The sequence below is a fragment of the Theobroma cacao genome, chromosome 2 (assembly GCF_053813885.1).
Source record: "Theobroma cacao isolate CCN51 chromosome 2, ASM5381388v1, whole genome shotgun sequence".
Lineage (NCBI taxonomy): Eukaryota > Viridiplantae > Streptophyta > Magnoliopsida > Malvales > Malvaceae > Theobroma > Theobroma cacao.
This window is the reverse complement of record NC_142640.1, coordinates 5,278,875-5,301,755: the sequence shown is the minus strand read 5'-3', so window position 1 is coordinate 5,301,755 and position 22,881 is coordinate 5,278,875. Positions and strand designations below refer to the sequence as shown.

At 38.0% G+C, this 22,881-nt stretch overlaps 4 protein-coding genes and 1 pseudogene across 6 annotated transcripts; 2 read left to right on the top strand and 3 right to left on the bottom strand.

Moving 5' to 3' along the window:
• Positions 1-507: 507 nt before the first annotated feature.
• On the bottom strand, positions 508-5,605 carry LOC18607953 (PI-PLC X domain-containing protein At5g67130-like). The gene is made up of 9 exons (XM_007042388.3): positions 5,364-5,605; positions 5,219-5,275; positions 4,992-5,114; positions 4,750-4,887; positions 1,776-1,874; positions 1,355-1,658; positions 1,054-1,277; positions 855-941; positions 508-776 (listed from the first exon to the last, which is right to left on the bottom strand). The coding sequence occupies exons 1-9, from the start codon at positions 5,367-5,369 to the stop codon at positions 615-617; spliced, it is 1,200 nt and encodes a 399-aa protein (XP_007042450.3). The 5' UTR covers positions 5,370-5,605; the 3' UTR covers positions 508-614.
• A 2,930-nt stretch (positions 5,606-8,535) lies between these two features.
• LOC18607951 (putative receptor-like protein kinase At1g49730) lies at positions 8,536-13,477 on the top strand. 3 transcript variants are annotated; one of them, XM_018115230.2, is made up of 9 exons: positions 8,536-8,858; positions 9,393-9,944; positions 10,497-10,784; positions 10,891-11,152; positions 11,228-11,280; positions 11,603-11,670; positions 11,800-11,889; positions 12,338-12,422; positions 12,506-13,477. In XM_018115230.2, exons 1-9 carry the CDS (start codon positions 8,786-8,788, stop codon positions 13,048-13,050), a joined length of 2,016 nt encoding a protein of 671 aa, XP_017970719.2. In that variant the 5' UTR covers positions 8,536-8,785; the 3' UTR covers positions 13,051-13,477. The 3 variants fall into 3 exon arrangements, with proteins under 3 accessions (XP_017970719.2, XP_088659574.1, XP_007042447.3); XM_088803448.1 differs by having other exon boundaries at positions 8,537-8,854; positions 10,491-10,784; XM_007042385.3 differs by having other exon boundaries at positions 8,537-8,858; positions 10,491-10,784.
• LOC18607950 (subtilisin-like protease SBT3) lies at positions 13,163-16,313 on the top strand (annotated as a pseudogene).
• Positions 16,314-16,427: 114 nt separating this feature from the next.
• LOC18607949 (Putative endonuclease or glycosyl hydrolase) lies at positions 16,428-19,858 on the bottom strand. The gene is made up of 3 exons (XM_007042383.3): positions 19,587-19,858; positions 19,404-19,467; positions 16,428-18,486 (listed from the first exon to the last, which is right to left on the bottom strand). Exon 3 carries the CDS (start codon positions 18,362-18,364, stop codon positions 16,778-16,780), a length of 1,587 nt encoding a protein of 528 aa, XP_007042445.3. The 5' UTR covers positions 18,365-18,486; positions 19,404-19,467; positions 19,587-19,858; the 3' UTR covers positions 16,428-16,777.
• A 666-nt stretch (positions 19,859-20,524) lies between these two features.
• ATHM3 (Thioredoxin superfamily protein) lies at positions 20,525-22,860 on the bottom strand. Its single transcript, XM_007042382.3, has 2 exons — positions 22,490-22,860; positions 20,525-21,087 (listed from the first exon to the last, which is right to left on the bottom strand). The coding sequence occupies exons 1-2, from the start codon at positions 22,677-22,679 to the stop codon at positions 20,768-20,770; spliced, it is 510 nt and encodes a 169-aa protein (XP_007042444.3). The 5' UTR covers positions 22,680-22,860; the 3' UTR covers positions 20,525-20,767.
• Between the last annotated feature and the right edge of the window lie 21 nt (positions 22,861-22,881).

Here is a 22,881-nt window from a genome sequence, read left to right as displayed (position 1 = left end):
TTTCAAGCCCACATCTCATGAGGAACCTAACCAATGGGGCAATTGGAGTTGGTTTTAGTAGCCCAAACTTGGGCCAACAAGACAGGAAATCGTTCCATTACCCAGTGGTTTTGTTATTGATCGCTCGAGGACAAGTGCAATTTGGACTTTCTCGACGAGGAGAAATGCAATTAGTTAAATAGAGATATAATATAAATCTCCAATGCAATTTATTGATGACCAATTGATCATTACATTGTTAAATAATTCAATGACTTCTCCATTATATTCATCATCTATTGTTAATGGGAGAGGTGACAGGGAAGAGCTAAGACAATATGTTGTGTTAGCGCACGCCTATAGTAGAATCACTAGCAAAAGATTCTTCAAAACAATCACATGATACCCACCCAAACTATAATAATTGGAATACAAGAATAAGTACCACTAGTTATGGCCATGGACCATGGTTAGCCGTCACTCTTGAACCATTGTTAATGTCCAACATCCATAAATAAAGCTGGAATAAGAAGTACAATCCTTTCGGAATTGGATTAATATCTATCTGAGTTATGTAATGGTTAGTAGTTTTTTTTGGGGGGGGAGTAAAACAAGTAGAAGTTTTAACTTGGTGTTTAAAGTTGTAGGCCTATTGCTACTAAAATTACGCCAAGCACCCACTGGAATTGAGTTGGTCTAGTAACCAAAAGAGCAAAGCTCGAGTCATGTGCTACTGCTCCAGGTGCAGGGGCAACACCTGCCTCAGGTACGTCGCATACTCCGAAAGCCATATTTTCCTACACAACATTTAAATACCACAGTCAATCAGAAGGAAATGGATGGAGATAATGGATGGAAGTATTGTTGTCACAGACCTTGCAATAGACAATGTTTCCACATCCGCACACAAGATGACCGTTTGCCACATCTAAGGCCTCCGGAGCACCTCCACTATCACTCCTCTGAAATTTTCATGCAAGAAATAGTTACATACGCCCAATTCAGTAACAGTTAAGATGTTTAGACTGCTCATGCTTTAGTAGTAACAAATCACAGTTATTGCACCATTTATACCTTGTAAAAGTCCACAGCAATGAAGTTAGGCCACCGGTTTCCAGCTGCTACATAACATGTGTTCACCATGCGAAACAGTGGAGCTGAATTATGTTTGCAAGCTTGAGTTACATCTGGTGTATCAGGAAAGTAGTTGACTAAGACCAGTGACCTTGATGTTGCATTCATGGCAGGTGATTCTGCTCGGTTTGGACAGGAACCAGCTACCATCCCGCCATTTCCATCTGTTATTTCAAGTTCATCAATGTTATCTCTGCTTCTTTGAATGAATTGTTCAACAGAAGAAGGTAACAAGACTCACATTGGTTTTCTACCATGTATCTCCATTGATAAGCTATGCCTTCAGAGGCCTCCTTATCTGACTTTGAAGTGAAAACCACCAGGCGCTGATTTTTTTGGACCATATCATCAACCGTTGGCCACTTTCCACCATTTTTGGGCATTCTAGATACTGGAAACCAGAACTTCCTTAGGCCAGCAGCATCAAACACTTTAGTCAAGCCTCTTGGTGAGGTAACATAGTCTTCAATGATAATGGTAACAATTTCTGACGGTTTTGCTTGAAGAAATGCTTGAACCTCTTTTAGAACATTAATTGCAGGTTGCTGATCCAAACAACTTATCCATTAATGCCGTGGTAAAGGAATTGTTAAATTCACATTTTGCAAAACCCAAATCCATGTATAATAATATATTAGCTTTAGATGTCCGCACAGACTTACGAAAGCTGTATAATTGAAGCACTGTCCTCCAAAGGAATGGCACAACCAAATGTCATTCTGGAAATCATACATGTCCAGCATCAAACCTCTAACACCATTCTGCAAAAGAATACCACTTCTGAACAAATGCTAATAATTGAAAGAGCAATGCTCATTCCATTAATTTACCAAAAAATTGACCATACATGGGAAGAAAATGTTCAGTTACAGTTAGTGGGCAATTTAACAATCAAATTGTTATCTGATCATTGCTAATATAATATATACTATATGAAAACCCAGCGCACTTTCTCCTCTAATTGTTTAGTTGTGAGTGAAAGTAATGACTAATGATGACAAGAAATTCGGTTAGTCCACCAAGCATTTGTTTCATTATCTCTCATCATCACTTCTTGGTACTGATGCAGCTGGGAGCCGGCAGAATATGGTTGTGAAACAAGTGCGACATCAGTCATAGGCCAACAACAACATTGGTGGTATGCAAAGCACATGACTTTCATTTTTACCGTTATATTTTTATTGAAGGATCACCTACCGAATTCGCCTAACATGTGGGTTTTTGAAGAGAATAAAGTATGGATGTCCTTTATTCCTCAAGATAATGATGCTTAGTACTATTAGAAAAAAAGCATGTTGGTCCTACTTTCCAAGTTAAAGACAAATGTTTCAGTTCCCCGCTTAAATTAAGAGGTGATATCCTATTGTGTTGCGGTACTGTGAGACCCATGATTCCGACCATTTGACGAATTCTGACCGTTTGATCTGGCAGCATGAGCTTACAATCGTTAAATCAAATTTTGGGCTGAGCTGTCAACCACGGAGATTAATTTAGTAACCGGCCATAACCACTTCATAAATAAAAGGCAAAAGCATCACAAGACACGTGAGCCCGATTCACATGAAATTTTTTCCCAAACACTTGAAAAGGATGAATTTCAAATAAGAGCAGTGGATCACAAGATCTACGCTTATGTATGCAGTTGTTGAATATGTGTAGAATGTTCTAGATGGGGTTCTATATCTAGAAAGTTGTAATGGCTCTAAGGATTGTGACATTTGGACCATCTTTGCCATTCATGGATTGGTTATAAAAGTAAGTTACCTCCTTTCAACCATTTAAGCAACTGTTTGAGCAATAACATTACTTTTCTTTTTAACCTTCTTTCTCTAGCTTTTTGTGAATTGCTAAGTTAGTTTCCTATAGTTACCAACTCAGTTCTTAAATTGATCTAAATTGTAAATTGTATCATTAGATCCAGAATCACATAAATAGAATTAGTAGGATTAGTACTACGGAAGAAAATTACCTGTAGGAAATTATAATATGGAGATATCTATATATAACAATTCCAAACAATGATAATTTTGAAAAACAACTCTAAAAAATAACTTCTTAAAAAATCATGTAGTATCATGTTGTTGTAGTTATTAAAGTATTTAAATTTTAAAAAAATCAAAGAGAAAATTTCTTCATTATCAAAGTTATGCTTGACTAAATATTATGGTTTACATGTGATTTAAATTTTTTAAAAAATATGATTTAAGTAATAGATTATGAAATTGATGAAAATAAAAATATACATTTTCTTTAAATGCATTTCTTTTAGGAGAGAAAATTAAAGAGTGAACGAAATCAAAAGTGATGACAAAATGACATTTTGAATTAGAAAATAGATACATAAATTTGATCTTCAGAGCAGCATATCTAAAATTAATAGATCAACTTAATAGACAATGTTAGAGTGGAAAGGTTATCTTACCAAACTAATTCCGTTGTGAATATTTTGGGCTTTAAATGGATTATTAAGTATAATTTTATTTTTGTTCTTTTGTTCTCATACTTGACGATGATTTCTGACTATTATGAGATGATGTTGGGTTTTGTTGTGATATTTTGGTTCAAAAACGTACCAAACAGTAGTTCATACCTTTAATATTCTTTTTAAAAAAATCACATGCGAGCAAAAGCACGAAGTTCAAAACAGTAGAGCAGAGGATGTCGGATTTGACTCTTGACGGAGTTGGAAAGTTTCCTTCTACGTAACCACCTTTCCCGCTTTTCTTTTCCGGATTTAAATACTATTTTTGATGCTTTTCAATTAGAAAATTGTGAATAAAGACAATCACTATAATCATAACATACCAAATACAAAAGTGAAAGGATGGTGAAAAGTTTTTTCAACCATAGTTAACGGTGTACCATCAAATTAAACCTTCAACAAAAGTGAACGCAAGTATAAAATAGGTAAGAAAGCATGGTAGAGCAAGTTAATTATTAGCTTTGTACATTAATTTTTCCTTTTAAGCAAGGAAATGCATTGAGTTACTTCGTTTTTACTTAATTAAAGTGGTATTTCCCGTATCCTTTCTAGCAGTAAATTAAGTAAATCATCTACGTCCAAAATGAGAAAAAAAAAATCATCATTGAGCATCCGTGTAGTTACGTTGACAACACAAGTCAAACCTTGAGGTCTTTTTCTATTTGCCTCATACTAATCATCCAACTATATATATTACAACTTATATCTAGTTGGTAATCTCATAAAATAAACATTACTTTATTCAATTCCTAGCCGTAGAGTTCACCTAATTAAAGCGGATTATTGAGTACCCTACAACTATATTAAAGCACAAACAAACAAATTCCTTAACAAAAAGACTTGAATATCTTTTCTCTTTAATGTAAAAGTTCAATAATTCCAACTAGAGATTCTCGTCTTTTAATCTTTTCAAAATTTTTACTTTCCAACCCAAAGAGCCGACATTCTTAAAACCAACCCTTACGTAATACCTTGATTAGTTCACTGAAAACTGAAAAGCTAAACCGAAAAGCAAATAATAAAGGCCGCAGGGAAAAGAATTAAAAAAAAAAAAGAAAGCTGAAACTCATAGGATCTGAGAACTTTATTTTCTTTTTCCTTCTCATCTTTTTGTAGACAGCTAAAGCATGGGATAAACAGGGAGCGGAACATACATTAAGCTGGCTGGTGACGGAGTCCTGCTGGTTTGTTGGAGCTAAAATCAAAGACCCAGTCGCAGACCTCTCTCCAAACCTTGCATACGAGTTGTGGGTTGTCAACCAGGAGTATCGGTTGAATGGAAGCCCCTTCACCTAATTGAATCATCACAGTCGCACCCACAGAATTACATCCATTAATCCTTCATATGTTTATATACAAATGTGCATGATGCCGAAAATGGATGAATCATACGGACCTGAGAAGTGGGGTTTAGAGGTTGGATTCTGGTGCATCGGGGCCGTACATTTCCATTTGCTAGACACGTTTCACAGTGCAACCCTGGGTCACAATTGCGATCTGCTACGCATGTTTGTCCCTCCTGTTCAAGATTATACACCCCACATTCAGAAACTGACATTTCAAAAAAAAAACATAGAACAGTCTTCCTGATAAAAAAAATAGAGAGAAATATATATGGCATACCTTGAGAGCAGAGCCAAAACCAAAGAGAAGAACGGCAATGATCAGAACAGTAATCAACTGCAATTGAAATGGAAAATTGTGTTAGTTTTCCTTTGACGACAGAGGAGAGAAGGAGAAGAGAAAAAGAAAGATATTCAAAACTTGCCCGCATTTGGTGACGTTGGAGTTGGCTTTTTGAATTTTTCTTCTGCTCCCTCTCTCCGTTTACAGGATCAGAATTTGCAGTCCATTTTGTGATTTGTTGTGGTGACCCTTTTATATAAGGGCATCGAAGCTGGCAATAGAGGAATAAAAATGCAGGTGTTTCTGCGCCGCTATGGATTTTCAACAGAGCATCTTTTGCTCAGCTAGTTAAGGGTCTTTTTAATTAATGATAATTACCCAAGCTTTTAATAATCGTTTTTTTTTTTTCCAATAAAAAAGAGAGAAAAGCATTGAGGGTAACAAATAACTGCAACCCCTTTATTAAGGATACATGATAGATAGATAGATCATAGATACAGTCTGATCTTTCGTAATAGCATAAAATTCTAACAAAAACGGAATTGCATCCAATCCAAGAGTGCACTTCGAATTTGTTGCTTAAAGTCTTCCTCTTCTGCTTGCTTGCAACAATCAATCACTAACTATATACATATATAGTCATTGGTCTTTATATTTGTAACATTCTTTTTCTCACACTTTATTTTACGACAAGTAAGAGTTTGTGGATAATTTTTTCTGGGTTTTGTTTGTCCGACACTAGGAAAGTTTTACTCTTTCAAGGAAGCTTCCTTTTCTTAGACACATTAGAGTTGCCTCGGCCATCACTTAATTAAACTGCTTTGTAGAAGAAAAGAAAAAATCTTCTTACAGTCTCCACATCTGAGAAAAATGTGGCTTCGCCGAGCAGTTTTAACATATCGAACACTTTGGTAATTTTTCACTGTCTTTTTGCCCCAAAACCGATAGCCAGAATCCTCCGACTTAGTGCAGCACTCTGAGCTGCCCTCTGACCAACAACTTCGAGCTGCCTTGGATGAAGGATTTTAAAGCCTTTTATCCTTCACAGTTAGCTCGTGAATGATAGCTCTAGCGGCCTTTGTGGGCACGTAACTGACACTAATCCAAGCCCGCAGCATGGCAAATGTGGTCCTGCCTTGAACTTTGAGATCTCACATGGGCCAAGCTTACCATTAACAATGTTCATAATACCTCGGCCATCCGAATAAGTAAAGTCGAACATCAGCAAAGAGGCATGGGCCACTTATTCAACCAATTTACTGAATTTTGATTTGGCCCAACCTCACAGCGGTTCATTTTCAAGTCCAAGAAAACCAGCTTGAAGTTACCTGAAGAGTGATGTATATTAGGCATCCCTTAAAGAAAGGAAGGAAAAGAAATGCCAAAGGACATGAACCACGTTTTAATTCAGATGATTAGAATCCAACAATTAGGTGTAGCATGACAGACTTTGAACAGAATGTAGATCAGGTGTAAGATCTCTGCTAATCAATTGATGCAAAGTCCATCCTCTCAATGTACTAATTTCACAGACAATCAATAATAGAGACTTGTATCGACAGATGCGGACATGTACTACAGGCTATTGGGGACGTTCAGTTTTCAAGTGGTTAGAAATTGAAAGCATGCTAGGCATTATTACTCCATTGAAATACATATGAACAAGGACAAAACTAAGAATGTACCAGGGTTTCATGTACAGAAAATTTTAACTCCAATTTTAATCCCAGCAGTATGAATAGTTTGCGCAGAGTACACCTTTAAATCTGTCATTAATTGGAGTAAACTTCCAACTAAATTAAACGAGGGATTCTTCTTTAAGCAGAATCTTAACAAAATGAACATAACAAGCAAAAGCAAATGTTCCAGGCGTGGATTGCAAGGATAAAATTAATAATAAAAAAAAAAGAAAAGAAAGAAAAGGGCACTGCCTGCCTGTCCAAAATTAACACAAAAAGCTGTTCATAAATAGTTACTATCTTCACTAAAACCCTTAACATCACCCAAAGTTTTCTCATTAAAAAACAGTAGTTCCCACCACGTGCAAGATACAAACAAGAAACATAAGACCCCAGACAGGGGTGCATCAATATCAATGTTTTATTCTCTACTGATATGAGGTTAACAGTCTAAGTATAAAAGTTTATCAGTACTATTAGAGTGAAGATTAGGTCTATTTTTTTTTGTTTGTTAGCACATTAAGAAAACTGATATGATTCCAAATGAACCCGTGCCCATAAGATTACAAACATGCTCGAGTTTCCAATGTTTTGGGTTTTGGCAGTTGCAGGTACCCTCACGCCTCCCACCATTAATGTTGGTCCCACTTGGTTTATCACCACGAAATTTCCAGGACAAATTTAGCTCACTCCTGGCCATGCCCTGTATTCTCTCTAATTATCACAAGGTCAAATAAGTAGAGGTCATCAAAGTAGTTAATCAAATGTGATGATAGCAACCCATAGCCCATAGCCCATAGGAAGCCAAACATGGGACGGGAGCACATATTGCGGATTCTTTCTATTGAAAGTTTGAGGCAGGTTGATGTTCTCCTTTTTTAACTTATCCTCCATCTCTATGTACAAAGGTCGAAGTCCTTTTCCACATCCTTGGGGGCCAAAACACCTACCCCCCCCCCCCCTCATGTCCTGTTCAGTGAAAAAATTTGTCCTCTTAAAACAGGTGCCACATCGTCTGCAATATATTTTGCAATTCTGCAATAACTTTCACTTTTCCAACTAAAGTTTTCTATACCTTGTTTCACATTTTGTTCCCTCAAACAAACAAACAAAACATTGTTTTGTTTGCTAAGAAAAGCATCAAACAAACTTTTACTATGTCGTTACATACAAAATTACATGAGAGGCTGATTTTTTATTTGAAGGAAAAAAAAGGGGTGAAGTGACTTTTTTTCCTTTGATCACGCTATACATTGTTATGGCTTAAACCTAAATTCTTTGCTTAGGCATTATTTTATTATAGTTAATGAGTAGGACTAATTAATATTTGTGGGTGAACTTTTTATGATACATATGAAAATGGAGTGTCCTATTCTACATGAAGTCACATCCTAACAAAAGGGAAGAGAAACCCCAACTGACCAACATTGTTGCAGGCATTGTACACCCTAAAATTTGAAAACAAATACTCGAATCTCATCTAGCCAACAACTGTTGTTACAAATGTAATAAAAAGGGTCCTAAAATAACTCTAAAAACTGGCCACCTCAATGTGATTCTTTGGGTCCACACTCCTCCCATTTTTTTTTTCATTTTTCCCATTTCTATGATAAAAACTAGTTTGAGCCTTTGAGGACACTACACTGTTTAAAGGCTGAAATAAAGGGAGAGAGAAACAAAGAGACGAAAGAGAAGGGTCAAAAGCCGCACTCGCGCACCGCTTAGTGACCAGTGCCCCCTTCTCTCTGTTACTCAGTTCTCTATTGTTCCCAGATGTGCTGACATTACCCCATTACTTAGATTTCTCTGTTCCTTCTTCACATCTTTCCCTCTTGTTTCTTTGGGCAAAACTTGAAAAAAAGTTTTTTCTTTTTGCTGGTCTACCATGCTGGTTCATGCGAAGGCACTGTTGGGTTTCCTGGCTTTTCTTGGCTTGCAGCTTCCTTTGATACTGGCAGGTTACGTTTGATTACTTTCTTGTTTCTATTAGCTTAGCTCTACTTTCCTTTCTAAGCAAGTTGCAATTTTTGTTATCAGTTCTTTTTCTTTATTGTAAAAGATAAAATTTTGAGCCATTTATTATGCTTTTTTTCTATTTTGGGTCTGGGGTAAGAATGGAACCCTGAGAAATGGGTTTGGGTTTTGAAGCAGAAAATTTTGAATTATGATTGCATTGATATAAAAATGCACGCTTTTAAAGTTTAAACCTTGTTCTGTTTTGATTATGACGGGCATTAGAATGATTGAGCTACCTGCACTTTGTACCCAGTTATGTGGTTGAGATGATTTATGGGTATTTTCTTTGGGCTCGCTGTTTAATGAAGTTGAAGACCATGTCATGTTCAATCCAGTATCTATTCATTTTCTGAATTTAGCTTAATGGATGTTTAGAGCTCTGTGTCAAAGATAACTATGTTATTATGGATTGCAAAGCGAAGATAACTTTGTTATTGTTGCTTACTCACTGATAAATGGTCCTGCTACTTTTGCAGATTGCCCCTTAGATTTGAGTGGATCCAATTTTACTCTTGTGGCTTCTGTATGCTCCAATAAAGATGACAGAGGAAAGTGTTGCCGCTATATGAATGCTTTCATTGCAGTTTCTGTTGCTCGTTATGCAAACGTGACAAGCAACCTAGGAGTTACATCAGATTCATCTGAGGTCTGCATCCACTCCATATTGCAGACCATGGAACTGTATGGAGTGCCACGAAATGCCACAATTTTCTGTGGGTTTGGTACAAAAATTCCTGTTAGTTATGACTGTAGGGGCCGAACAACTGTCATGCAGATGCTTGAGTCTCCAAAATTTATGGATGTCACAGAGAACTGCAAACTGCCACTTTTGCAGGAAAATGATTGCCGAAAGTGTTTAAATGCTGGCATTGTCTACCTTCATCATCTGGTTGGATCTGAAAATAATATGACATTGAGTACTTGCCGAGATGCAACCTTTGCTGCACTTGCAAGCCAAGTTGACAACACTTCAGCCATTGAAATCGCAAGCTGTTTTTTTCAAGTTCAGGGATTTAATATCCAACCAGGTAGGAATAGTTTTATAAAAAGCATTGGTTTGGTTTTTTATGAGAATTTTGTCTATATCTGTTGTCAGTTGTAGATAGTCTTTCATAAAATTTCTCCCACTTTTGCAGTTTGTTGCATGGATCAAATGTTTATGACTTGTTTTTTAACTTTGTGTCCCTGTACCCCCTTCCTCGTCTTTCCTCTTATCTGTGGTGATAAGAGCCAAGAAGCATTAATGGGCCATTATCTTTCTGGTACTGAAGATAGGTGGTTTATAACAATCATCAGGATAAAATTGAGTTTTATGAGGATTGATGATAAACCTTGTAATGTTTTGGTGCCTTGTTCAAAAAAAAAAAGAAAGTGAAACTTAAGTCTGCCTAGAACAAATGTTGCTTCTAACAATAACCTTTTGTCAAAATGGTGCTTTTGCTTTCCTGTATTAACTGTATCAAGATATTAGTTATGTGAGTATGTTTGCCATGACTTAGTTTCTGTAAATAAATGAACTTTTATGTACTCCATCCAATGATTTAACTAATTATTTGTTGCAATTATGATGCTAGTTTCAGAGTCATCTCCATCTCTGCCTGCTCCTAAGGCTTCTCCTAGTCCATTGGTTGCTGCTAGCCCAAGTCAACTCATGTTGGGAGTGCCTTCAAAACAAAAGCACCACAACTACCACCTCACATTAATTCCAGGTGTTGGCATAGCAGTTACAGTAGCTGCTGTGATGATGCTTATAATCTTGGTAGTTTTGATTCGTAGGAAAAGCAGAGAATTGGAGGATTCTGAGAGTATGGACAAGAACTCTTCAAAACTCTTTTCTTCTCCTCGGCCCATGCGAAAATTTCAGGAAGGTATGCCTTAATATCACTTGTTCTCCTTTGATAATGGCATGCTTTGAACATCATTTTCTTTCCAAGGACGAGTGGGTGGTCTGATGGGGATTTGTATTAAATGCAGGTCCTACATCAATGTTCCAAAAATATAGCTACAAGGAAACAAAGAAAGCAACTGACAATTTTAACACCATCATTGGTCGTGGAGGGTTTGGAACAGTGTACAGAGCCCAATTTAGTGATGGCTCAGTGGTAGCTGTGAAGCGGATGAACAAAGTTTCAGAGCAGGGGGAAGATGAATTTTGCAGAGAGATAGAACTTCTTGCTAGATTACACCATCGTCATCTAGTTTCTCTAAGAGGATTTTGCAGCAAAAAGCATGAGAGGTAATTCATTCTTGTATGAATGTCTATTTGATTGATCACCTACCAGCATAATTAAATGCTTTTACTTCATGGCAGGTTTCTAATGTACGAGTACATGTCAAATGGAAGCCTAAAGGATCATCTACATTGTATGCTTCTTCATTCCCTTAATTCACGTTTCTAAAGTTGGATATTGTTCTTAAACGTGGTTGGGAGGGGTATCTTTGGAGCCTTTTATGGAAGTTGAAGTTTGCATATCAGTTTCCATAGCATTTGAAAGTCAGTGCATAGTCTTGGTTCAAAATAAGAGATTCGCACCCCCATTTGACACCATATTAGCTTCTGTTACCTTTATTGTTTGGGTTTGTTAAAATTTTCTGTGATAATTCTGTTCTATGTCCTTGTTATTTTACTATGTCCCTCATTTGCTTATTGCATGCCGTAAATGGATTTGATCTCATATTTGTGCAGCCCCAGGAAAAACCCCACTGAGTTGGGAGACCAGAATACAAATTGCCATTGACGTGGCAAATGCTTTGGTAATAGCAAAATGATTCTAATTTGTTACTGATTTATTCTGTTGTTTTTTGAATTCGCAGAATTGTTTATAAAAAATTATCATCTTGTTAAATCACTTCACTTTACTCATCTACGGTTTATATTTGCAGGAGTACCTTCATTGTTATTGTGATCCACCTCTGTGCCACAGGGACATCAAATCAAGCAACATTTTGTTGGATGAGAATTTTGTTGCAAAGGTATTTTGTCCATTGAATGCACATTTACTTGTACTACCACTTGTATTTTGCTCTCACATTTATGAGAAACTCCTTATGGAATCTAATAAGTTCTCTCCATAATACTCAAAGTCATAGAAGCAAACACACAACTTTAAGAACTTTTGATTTCCTCACCATTTTCTCAACACATTGGTTTTAAATAAAGTAAATAGGAGTTTTTGTGATCTTTCTCAGTATATATATGTCAGTACAACTTTCAATAACCAGAGAAAGCTGAAAGCTGGTGGAAATACAAAAGGCCATATTAAAACTAAGAGAACAGTTTGAGTAAATGGAACAATTTTCAAAGAAATTCAGGAAGGAACCTTTCATATGAGAAGGTTGAAGAACTTCTGTCTTCTAGTAAACGCATCAATGCACATTCCTTTGTAATGATTCTTGCTTTCTGCTTTACTGTATCCTCTAGGTTGCAGATTTTGGCCTTGCACATGCTTCAAAAGATGGTTCTATTTGCTTCGAACCAGTAAATACTGATATCCGTGGAACTCCAGGTTAGCCAATAAATTATTTGGAAGGTTAAACAATAATTGTCTCGTGTTATTTACTAAAGATCTAAACGTTAGATGACTTTCAGGTTATATGGATCCTGAATATGTGATCACTCAAGAGCTCACTGATAAAAGTGATGTGTATAGCTATGGTGTACTACTTTTGGAGATAGTGACGGCAAGACGAGCTATACAAGATGGCAAGAATTTGGTGGAATCATCCCAGATACTGATGGGATCAGAGTCGAGGCTAATTGAGCTAGTGGACCCCCAAATTAAGGACTCCTTTGACTTGGACCAACTTCAGACAGTTGTGACCATTGTGAGATGGTGCACCCAGAGAGAAGGGAGGGCTAGGCCTTCAATCAAACAGGTTCTTCGCCTTTTGTATGAGAGTTCAGATCCGATGCAAAGTGGGTTCATACAAGCTGTTGAAGATGAAGACTATGAAGGTAGCGAAGGAAGAGGTAGGTCAAGTAGAGGGAAAGTACCTAGGAGTGGACCTCTTTTTTACAGTGGGGATGGAAGATATCTTGCTTCATCTTCAAGTACATCAAGGTCATATTGTAGTAGAAGCTTTTTATTAGAAACTGGCTCACCACAATCTCCTCAAAATATACTCTCCCTTTGAGGCTAATCATTTGTTTGCTTGATCCAACAATATGAGAGAGCTGCCTCCATTTGATTAAGCCACAGTTCAGAAATTGCTTGGTGTGATTTGAGTCATGAGCTGGCAGGTATACATGGTCTTTGTTAGGCAGAATTCTCCTGTTGTAGAGCAGGTAAATGCCATCAAGCTTGTTACTTGTACAAATGGGATAAAAAAAGAATTTTGAAGAGTAGTCATCCTATAATGTTCCGGTTTTTGTTACCCTTAAATTTTTTGGATAACTGAGACCTAAATGTATTTTTTGGTTGTCATTGATACAGAGATTAGGGTATTGCAGCTAGTCATCAAGGTTAACTCTGTCTGTTATTGATCCAAAAACTGGGAGAGATGTCTCCGTGCAATTGTTTTATTACCTTCTAATAAAGTTACCGCTGTTATATATGGAAAATCATGCAGGCAGTTCGAAATTCCATGGAAAATGAAATCATTCCATCAAAATCACGTAGCATAGCTCCATAAGGTTCAGTAATCAAGGGTTTCCTTGCTTGCTATGGTGATGTATTTAAAAGTTGATATTGCAGAATTAAACTATGGGCTCCTATGTTTCCTTTGGCTACCCCATGTTTGTTCCGTCCAGAAGGTTTGGGACAGAGAGTCAGAAAACTAAGAAAAGAAAGACTGTCAGCAAATCTGAAGGCCGTAATTGCTGCAATCACTCTTTCCTATTTGTTCGGACGATTAGAACTATAATAATCCATTTTGCCAGCTAACAATCACTATCAAGTTAACAATGTTGGAAAAATCATTGTAACTTTGGATGAGTCATCTCACAGTTTCTGTGAGTCCGGCCATAGGAAAATCAGAAAATTCACAGGTTTACTCTTATCATATGTTTTGGCTTTTCAACTGAACTTGATTTTGTCATATTAACTTCAGGATGATCCATGTGTATAAGTAAGAACCTCCGAATTTCTGAATGCCATATCCAGGTGGTTCTAGTGATCTGAACAACGGAACACCTCACTCCATCAAGATTCCTTGTTTCTCTCTCCCTCTTCTTCTCTGTTGCCACATCCTTGCCTGCTTCACGAAGCAGTATGACCTATATCATCCACATGAACAAATCAGCAATTTCTGCTGCCTTTTCCACCCATCATGATTGGTTCACGTCAACCCTCTCATCCCTGTCATAACCAGATGGCTTTTCCCCATTGCATCTCTACACTTTCAACCATGTACTGGATGGCTTCAGCGCTATTTAGTCCGAAGAGCACCTTGATCACGTTCACGAATTGCCAGTTCATCTTGCCACACAAGTATCCTGAAACATTTAGCCAGCTCCACACACACGTAGCCGATCATTTCTTGGATTTAAGAAACATACCGGGCTATGGTCTCTGGATTTGGTGACGACATGATCAGTGACGTTCTTGAAACAGGCACCTAGCCTGAAAGCAAGAGTTTGACGATGAAGCCTTGCCTCCAGTGCCAGAGAGATGGCATGCCAAAGCGGCATGGAATTTAACTCATCTTATTGCAACAAGAAGCTGATTGGAGCAAGATCCTTCAGCAAAGGCATGCTGCAGGAAAGAATAGATATATCAAAAACAGACGACGACTATGATTCACCGAGGGATTACGTGGGTCATGATACCCACACATCATCCACAAAGGCAGGCAGCCGGGTGGTAGGTGTTGAATATTTCGGATATGCAAAAGGAACAGCCACAGAAATTGCACCAAAAATTAGAATTGCGGTGTACAAAGTGCTGTTCTTAAATAACAGTCAGACTGCCGCAGCAACTGATGTACTGGCGGGCATGGATCACGCATTAAGGATGGTGTGAATGCCAAGTCATTGCCTTCGGGATTCTTTGAGATTCCGTTTGATGAGAACCCTATTGCAGTTGGAGCATTTGCACCTTTGAAGAAAGGCAATAATGGCCCTCATGCATCGGTGGAGAAATGCTCAATGAGGCTCCTTGGATCACTACCGTTTGGTGCTGGCCGAACCATCGGTGGAGACTTTGCAGCTCATGTCACGCTTGGTGATGGGGACTTAACCGTAACTAGAAAACCTGCCTATAAGGACAACTTGTTTGTCTCTGGCGTTCCTATATATTTTGGACAGGAAACCGAACCAAAGAACTCTGCGAAGTTTTACTCTTTGGACACAGAAAAAGTTGATGGAAAGAACTTAGTTCCGTTACTTCGACTCCAGCGGTCAAATTAATGAAAATCAACTTACTTTTGAAATGGACAGAACTGGAGCTGCTGCAGCTATCTTTAGCTCGGACGATACGCAGTTTCCCGTCCCATGGATTTCTATGAGCCCTTTGTGATAGTAAGCCCGAAGGATGGAGAGTTGGTAAAAAATTACATAATCAATTCCAAGAATGCAGTAGTCAGTATCAGGTTTCAAACAACCCTTTTGAGTACTAGGCCAGCAAGTGGCTTATTTTTCATCTCGAGGACCTGATAGGAGATCACCATGGATACTGAAACCCGATATCTTGGCTTCTGGAGTCGACATTTCGGCTGCATGGTTCCCCAACAGCGGCTTAGCACCAATTGGTGATGATGATTATTTGCTTACAGATTACGCTATTATATGTGGAACATCCACGTCATTCCCCCGTGCAGCTGGCATAGCCAAACTGCTTAGAGCCACCCACCGCGACTGGAGTTCGGTAGCCATCCGATCAGCAATGATGACAACCGCCGATAATACTGATAATGCAAACGGCCGAATCATTGATATGATCATAGGAGTTCGTGGGACTCCTCTTGATTTTGGAGCAGTAAATCCTAACAAAACCATGGAGCCTGGCTTCGACTACGACATTGAGAATCAAGACTACCATCAATTACCTGTGTGGGTTAAACTATACGAGAACACAGATCCCAACTATCACGTTGCATTTCACTATGCAGGTGATAATGCTAACCAGGATCTTAATTACCCATCATTGATCGTAATATTGAAGAATACAAACACCACCTGCATCACCTTCCAGAAGAAGCTGGCAAATTGTGGCAGATGGTAGCTCAGTTTATTGAGCAGTGGTGAGAGCTCCTTCAGGTATGAAAGCTGTAGTGCAACCAGCAAGAATAACCTTTGCACGAAAATACAGTAGAGCCAAGTTCCAACTCACTGTGGACATTGATGTCGGAGTAGCCAGTATCCCTCAAAAGCGATTAATTTGGGAATTATAGATATTTGAGCTGGTACAAGGTCAATGGAAACACCGATGAGTCTGATAGTCTCTGCATTCGCACCTTAAGCCAAAATGATAGATGGTAGTCTCTGCGCTCGCATCTTAAGCCAAACTGATAGAAGCCAGAGACGGTGCCAATTACTGGCTGCAAATTCCATCTGATCTTACTATAAAAAAAAATGGAGGAAACAAAAGCGTAGGATTTATTGCTCGAGATATTAATTTACAACAGAGTTCCACATTAGTGGTTGATCAGTTACAACTTACAATGACAAGGCATGAGAATTACATGGAAACTTTAACCTCCAAATCCATGCATGATGCACAACAAAAATAACATGTGCTCCCAGCCTATCCTATCTATCACTTATGAAACCTTTGGCCAAAAAAATTCAGAAAAAGGAAAAAAAAAAAAAAAGCATAAACAGATCAGAGACCAAGTATCGATAAGCACAGCCCAAATGTCTGATCTAGTCAAGTTAAAAAAAAAAAAAAGTCAACGGTTACAAGAAAAAATCTGTCCGATTCTTCTAGGTACCTACCGCACAGAGAAATTTCCTCTTGCTTACTGGTTCTTCATGCAAGACCACAACATCCCTCACCTTATCAAACAACTCCTCCAGCTTCTCCACACCAAGCTTTCTATAATCCAGCGGTTTCTTGTACCGTTGCTGGTATATTTCTTCAAAACAACCCAAGAAAATTCGGCAAGAATAACTCACCAAAATTTCCTGCAACTCATATTTAAATTGCTCAAGATTACAGTTATCAATGTCACATCCAGCTGCTCCAAAGTTAGTCCGTCCTACATTCCTCCTCTCATCACGTTCTTCTACCACCACTCTTTCCTCATCAGAAAACTCATCAGAAGAGCCAGCACCTGCAGTAACATCCATGCTTTCCTCCTGATTCCCCTTCCCTTTCTTATCTTTCCTTGCTAGAGCCAAAGGAGGTGCACTTGGGCCTGCTTTCCAATTTCGAAGGTAGACAAATTTCTTATGACTTTTTCCATCAATTGCCATAGTGTCACCCATCTTTTTGAAAAGATTAACAAGTTTGAATGCCCCATACTCTGCCACATAAAGAGGCCTTCCAAAATATTTTTGATACTCAGCAGGAACACGGGTAAGAGGCAGGCATCCTCCTGAAAGTTCAAGCAATTTCACTAGTTGTCCCTTCAAACCATTTATGTCTCCAGGCTGTACCCACATAGTATCATTCTGATCACAAAAGCCAGGACATCCTGATGCTTCATTTAAACCAGCTGGGAGACTTTGTGACCTCAAAGTTGTAGGGTAAGAAGGCATGCCTATTGAAGGGTTGCTTGTATATTCAGATAAAGATTGTGATAAAATTGAAAAATCTCTCAAGTTGTAATAACTTTGCGACATGCCCGTATAAACTATTGCCTCCTCCTCATTTTGCCCATCTGGATTGTCACTAATATGGCACCCCATGAAATACCCAGTAATATCCGCTGGTCCTCGAGGAGGCATTAAGGCCTTTGAGGGATGTACAAAGCCTTCCCCACGAGCAACACTAGGCCAGTCCCATACAAATTTACCAGCATTGCTCAGCGCAGATGAAACACCTACCCCAGAAGGAATAACAAGAATGACTGTATATCCACGTTGACCAAGGATGTGAAGAGCGGGAGCAAAATCAACATCCCCTGAGATCAGCATGATAGATGAAGGTGGAGGGTTGTCCAGGGCAAATAAAAACATGTCAACCAAGATAGCCTTGTCAGCAGCATCCTTCCTTCCATTTGGGACATCTATGAGTTTGACACCAGTTCTCTGACAGCCTTCTCTAAGTCTCCTGGGGAAGGCATTAAAATCACCATATGCAGAGAACATCATAACTGCTCCTTTAATTACAGGATGCACTCGCAAAGCCATTCTTATATTCCCAGCTACATCTTCAGGGCGGACATCACTTGGGACAGGGCAGTTCTCTATATCCCAAAGGATAGCCACAGGACCATCAGTGGAGGTTCGATTTTGCTGGTTCATAGGAGGTTGAACTACATTCACGTTTGAATCTACCATAAGAGTTCCCTTTTGTTCTGAGGATTCTGAAGGAACTACGGATGTCGATGCATTTAGATTGGCCATCACCACTCTTTTATCAGAAGCTTAACCAGCAGAAAATTGATGGGAATGCAAGGATGTTGGGAAAAGTAATCCTTAAGGCTGAACAAAGCAAATCGTGTGTATGCCAAGGACCAATCCAATAACTGAAGAAGCAACGTTAAGAAACAAGTCAATTGCTAGGATTAAACTTGGTAAGTACCCATCAGCAGAGTTGCAAGTTATACATAAAACTATGCCTAAAAGGCTATAAACAAAGCACAAGCAGCTCATCATGGGCCATCCATATGGAAAAAGGAAGAAAGAGCGAGGAGGAATACCGCACAACTGGTTCTCCTAGTAGTTTGCCTTACAATTAGTAGTATATCAGCCAGAACTTTACATTTTATGGCAATGTTTTGCATAGTTATCAAAACTACACACCATTCTTGATGTTTTCCTTTAGCATCTGCTCCAGATACTTGTTACATAAATCATTCAAAGTAAAACAGAAAAACGCACTTTAAAAAGAACATAATCATGTGGCGCTTGAGAGAAAAAATTTGGTTCCATAATTTATTTTGCTACTGGTTGTTAAAACAGTTATTCATAAGCAAGTGCTCAGTAAAAGATGTCGAAAATAACAATGTGAAAAGTAAATATGCCTTTAAAGAAGGGCTCTTTGGATGCAGAAAGCTGAATACCAAAAAATTTCCAAGAATTTCCCACACTAAATCAGTTTCTTAATTCTTGGAATTGAAGACCAAAATTAACAATTGTTTCCATTCAAGTATCGTCCCAGGTCTTCGATTTTCGATTAAAATTGACAAACTTTATTCTATCACGTATTCAAAATGAGAATCCTGCACAGACACACACACACACACACACAAACCCTCCTAAATTCAATCACTAAACTCCACAGCTACCATGAACTAAAAAAAGGGTTAAAGAAAACCCTTCAATATCTATTTAAATCCCAATATTTTCCCAAGAAACCAAAACTAAAATATGAAATGATCACTCCATCAAGAAAAATAGAAATGAAACACGAATTAACACCAAAGATTGAGAAAAAGGGTACCTTATGTCAAAACCATGACCCCATATATTACGCCCCTGTCCCCTGAAACCAATAATCTCAGATCCTGAAACCAAAAAAAAAAAAAAAAAGAAGATCCAATACTTATTAAAAAAAGGGATCTTTATTTCAAACCCAGAAAGTCAAATAAAAATCAGGTTCATCTCAAGAGAAAAATAAAGAAACCTGGGGAAACAAGAAGGTGTTTTCCTTGATGGGTTTTTCTTATTCCTTTAAAAGAAAAACAAATTCAGATAATCTGACAAAACTTGGAATCAGAAAGTTAAAATATGGAGAGAGAAATTAGGAGTTCATTGCTGTGGAGGAACTGGTTGCTTTCGTAGTGCAGCTACCGTTTCTGCACAAAGATAGATAGATACGGGCTATCGGAAGTGGCTTTACTTTCTTTTTGTTCTACTATTGGGAAGACATTGGCAAACAATTTGAGGGAAAATAAACATGAAAATCGTGCGAACAAAGTTGTTTGTCTAGTTTTATGGACGGCTAGATTTTGTTCTTGACAGAACGCGTGGAATTTCTTACGCCTGCGATTCTGCACTAGGTCGGCGTAATTAATAATCATCGCTTAAAAATTAAACCCCAGAATTAATGGTAAAAAGTAAAAATGAATTACCTAGTGCACGGGGATAAGGGTCAATGTCTGTTGTTTTAACTCAAAATAAAAAAAAATGAAGTAAAATTTGGATGGACAGTAACTTCAATCAAAAGATTTTTGCGTTTTTTTAAGATAAGATCAAAGTCTTCAGTGAGAAACAAATGGAGTTTTCGTTCTTCTTGTATCCGTATTTAATTGGAAGAAATTAGAAGGTTGAAAAGACAAAAAGAAAACTTGCTTGTACTCACAAAATGGTATCATTGATCAACCTGTCAAGATTAATTGTTCCACTTAACATTTTCTTCCTTATGTTTTCAGAAAGCATTCCTCGTGGCTTAATTGCTTTCCTTTCCTGCTTAACGTACCTCGCATCAAAGTGCAAAAGTTATTACCACCCGAAACAAAGGAAGTTTTGATAATGCAGCACTATCAAATTTTGGTTCCTATCTTGAACCAAACACTGCTGCCTTCTAACTTGAAACGCCATCTAAATATGTAAAAGAGAATCTGGGGGCAACGCAAAGATTGGATTGATAGAACAGTTTTTAAGTTTCAAGACTCCAGTCAAAAAGGATAACCGTGAACCAAAAAGGACCATTCAGACCATTTGGAAGCTATGGTGGTAACAGCAACTAGCAAGATACAACTAAAAGGATGTACAAGTTATGCACTTACAATCCAATCAACATATATATATGCAAGAAGAGCTGAAACCTTTACTGGACATTCCAGTTATGCACTATATCATTGTTTATGACTTCAGAACCCTCTCTATGGCGGCGATATAAAAGTCCTTTGGCATGGTTCCAACAACAGACTCCCGCTTCTCTCCATTTTTGAACAGTAACACCACAGGTACAGCCTTGATTTCATAATCCTCTGCAATTGGCAAGTCATCATCCGTATTGAGCACAAAGCAGCTAAGTCTCCCGGCATACTCTCCTGCAATCTCATCAATAATTCGGTGGACCATCCTGCAGGGGCCACACCAGCTTGCATAAAATTCAACAAGAACAGGGGTATCACTGTTCAATATTGATTTCTCCCACGTGTCTTTAGTAACCACCGCAGCTAAACAAACCCAATAAAACATGGTCAAGATGGCATTCAAATGTTCTATACTATGATCACTAAGATCTCAGTAGAACTCAACAAGAAGAAAGTAGAAGCACTGTACAGAATATAGATACACAAGTTTTACATTGCAAACTCAAATTGTCTCTTACTACCAAAGAAGCCTTACATCATTACTTTTAAGAAACACCTTGTTAGAAATTGTTAGTCATTTCTTACAGCCTCTAAAGCTTAGAATATTAACCGGCATCCTAAATGCATAAGTCATATTTGAAGCTGCTTGTAATATCTAAATCAGTTCAACCTTTACGATAACTGATGAAATACAAATCACTGTTTAACATCTGCAATTGTGAGGTTACAAAGAGAAGTTCACTTTCTCACCTTTTCAAAATATCTTCTCTTCTTTTTAGTCTGATATTTTAAACTTATTTACACTAAAATTCGGTGTAAGAAGAATAAGAACATAAGATTTTAGCTAGTCACAAGGTCTAGCATCCAATAAAGAAAAGGGGACAAAAAAACCCCTTCTACCCAGAGCACTAGCAGTAATGGATCTTCGTCACAGGAGAACACTACAAACAAGTTTTTTGGCGGATAGATCAGATTCATTCTATGAAAGCAATCACCTTCCAAAACTTAAAAGTCACATACATAGTATCCGTTACACTATGGGAAAATTTCCCTGAGATCTATTTAATCACGACACAGAGCAAAAGAACTAAATGGAATTACTTTGAATGTACACATGTCCAGATTGAAAAAAAAAGGGTCAAATGGCTCTCGTTTTGTAACTGTTTGCAGATCTAGTATCAAATTGATGCTAAAGAAAAAGTAAAGAACCAATGTTGAATTATCAAATATCCCATCAAATGTCAAAGAGAAGTTTCACCATCCCACTTTTCCAAACTTTCTTTCTAATCTATTCAGAGAATCGAATTATCAAAAGATCGTTAATACTTGGAATGTTAAAAATCATCATATTTCCAACCAAGGCACCCAACATTAGGAAAAGTGATCCGTCATACCCACAATTCTAAATCAACCCTTCATTGAGGGCTCATATCCAACGTACCAACACTCGTTTGAAAGCACCAAACCTTCAAAGTCAAACTATTTCCTACACTTGGTTGCCAGTTGCTACAACCACAATCAACTGAAACTGAATATTTTAACAGACCCACACCTTTTGATTGCTTTGAACAAGTTTTTACAAATTCACCGAAAAGGCAACCAAACAATCAAACTTCACTGGATTAGCCACAATAAATAACATGGAAAAACCAAAAGAAGAAGACAAACAGAGAAACAGAGTAAAGTTGAAGCAGATCAAATAAAACCCACCATTTCAAACAGTATGACATAATCGAAGAAATAAAGAGAAAGATAGAGTGGTTACCTTTGGGTTCACGGGCAGAGAGGGCCTTGAGAGTGAGCGGAGGCGCATAACGAAGCTTCAAGGACCCATTTTTCAGAGGAAATGAGATTCTTGAAGAGCTTAGCTTAGAGGGCAACTGAGAAGAAATGGCGCGTGGGTGAACGCGTGTCGAAGCAAAATGAGACGGGGTAAGCGAAGTAGAAGACGCCATCAGGGAAAGAAAAAAGGAGGGAGAGAGGAATCAGATGCTTTATATATAAAGAAGAGTAGGTTTGGGCAGATTTCTTATTTATTTGTATCAGCACTCAGTCAGTCAGTCAGTCAGTCTACCAGAAAACCAAAGAAATGAAATGGAAAGAAGCCAGGGGAAATGCAGAGAAAAACAAACGCACATCTCTTTTTTTGAGTTGATT

What these genes read in the sequence shown, in the direction of transcription:
- ATHM3 (XM_007042382.3), bottom strand. Translation starts at nt 22,679, where the DNA reads ATGGCGTCTTCTACTTCGCTTACCCCGTCTCATTTTGCTTCGACACGC. An exon ending in CTCTGCCCGTGAACCCAAAG is followed by an intron (nt 21,088 to 22,489) that starts GTAACCACTCTA and finishes GGGTTTGTTTAG; the next exon opens with CTGCGGTGGTTACTAAAGAC.
- LOC18607953 (XM_007042388.3), bottom strand. An exon ending in CTCTAAACCCCACTTCTCAG is followed by an intron (nt 4,888 to 4,991) that starts GTCCGTATGATT and finishes TGATTCAATTAG; the next exon opens with GTGAAGGGGCTTCCATTCAA. An exon ending in TTGCTGTGGACTTTTACAAG is followed by an intron (nt 942 to 1,053) that starts GTATAAATGGTG and finishes TGAAAATTTCAG; the next exon opens with AGGAGTGATAGTGGAGGTGC.
- LOC18607951 (XM_007042385.3), top strand. Translation starts at nt 8,786, where the DNA reads ATGCTGGTTCATGCGAAGGCACTGTTGGGTTTCCTGGCTTTTCTTGGC. An exon ending in GCTTCCTTTGATACTGGCAG is followed by an intron (nt 8,859 to 9,392) that starts GTTACGTTTGAT and finishes CTACTTTTGCAG; the next exon opens with ATTGCCCCTTAGATTTGAGT. An exon ending in TTGACGTGGCAAATGCTTTG is followed by an intron (nt 11,671 to 11,799) that starts GTAATAGCAAAA and finishes TTATATTTGCAG; the next exon opens with GAGTACCTTCATTGTTATTG.
- LOC18607949 (XM_007042383.3), bottom strand. Translation starts at nt 18,364, where the DNA reads ATGGCCAATCTAAATGCATCGACATCCGTAGTTCCTTCAGAATCCTCA.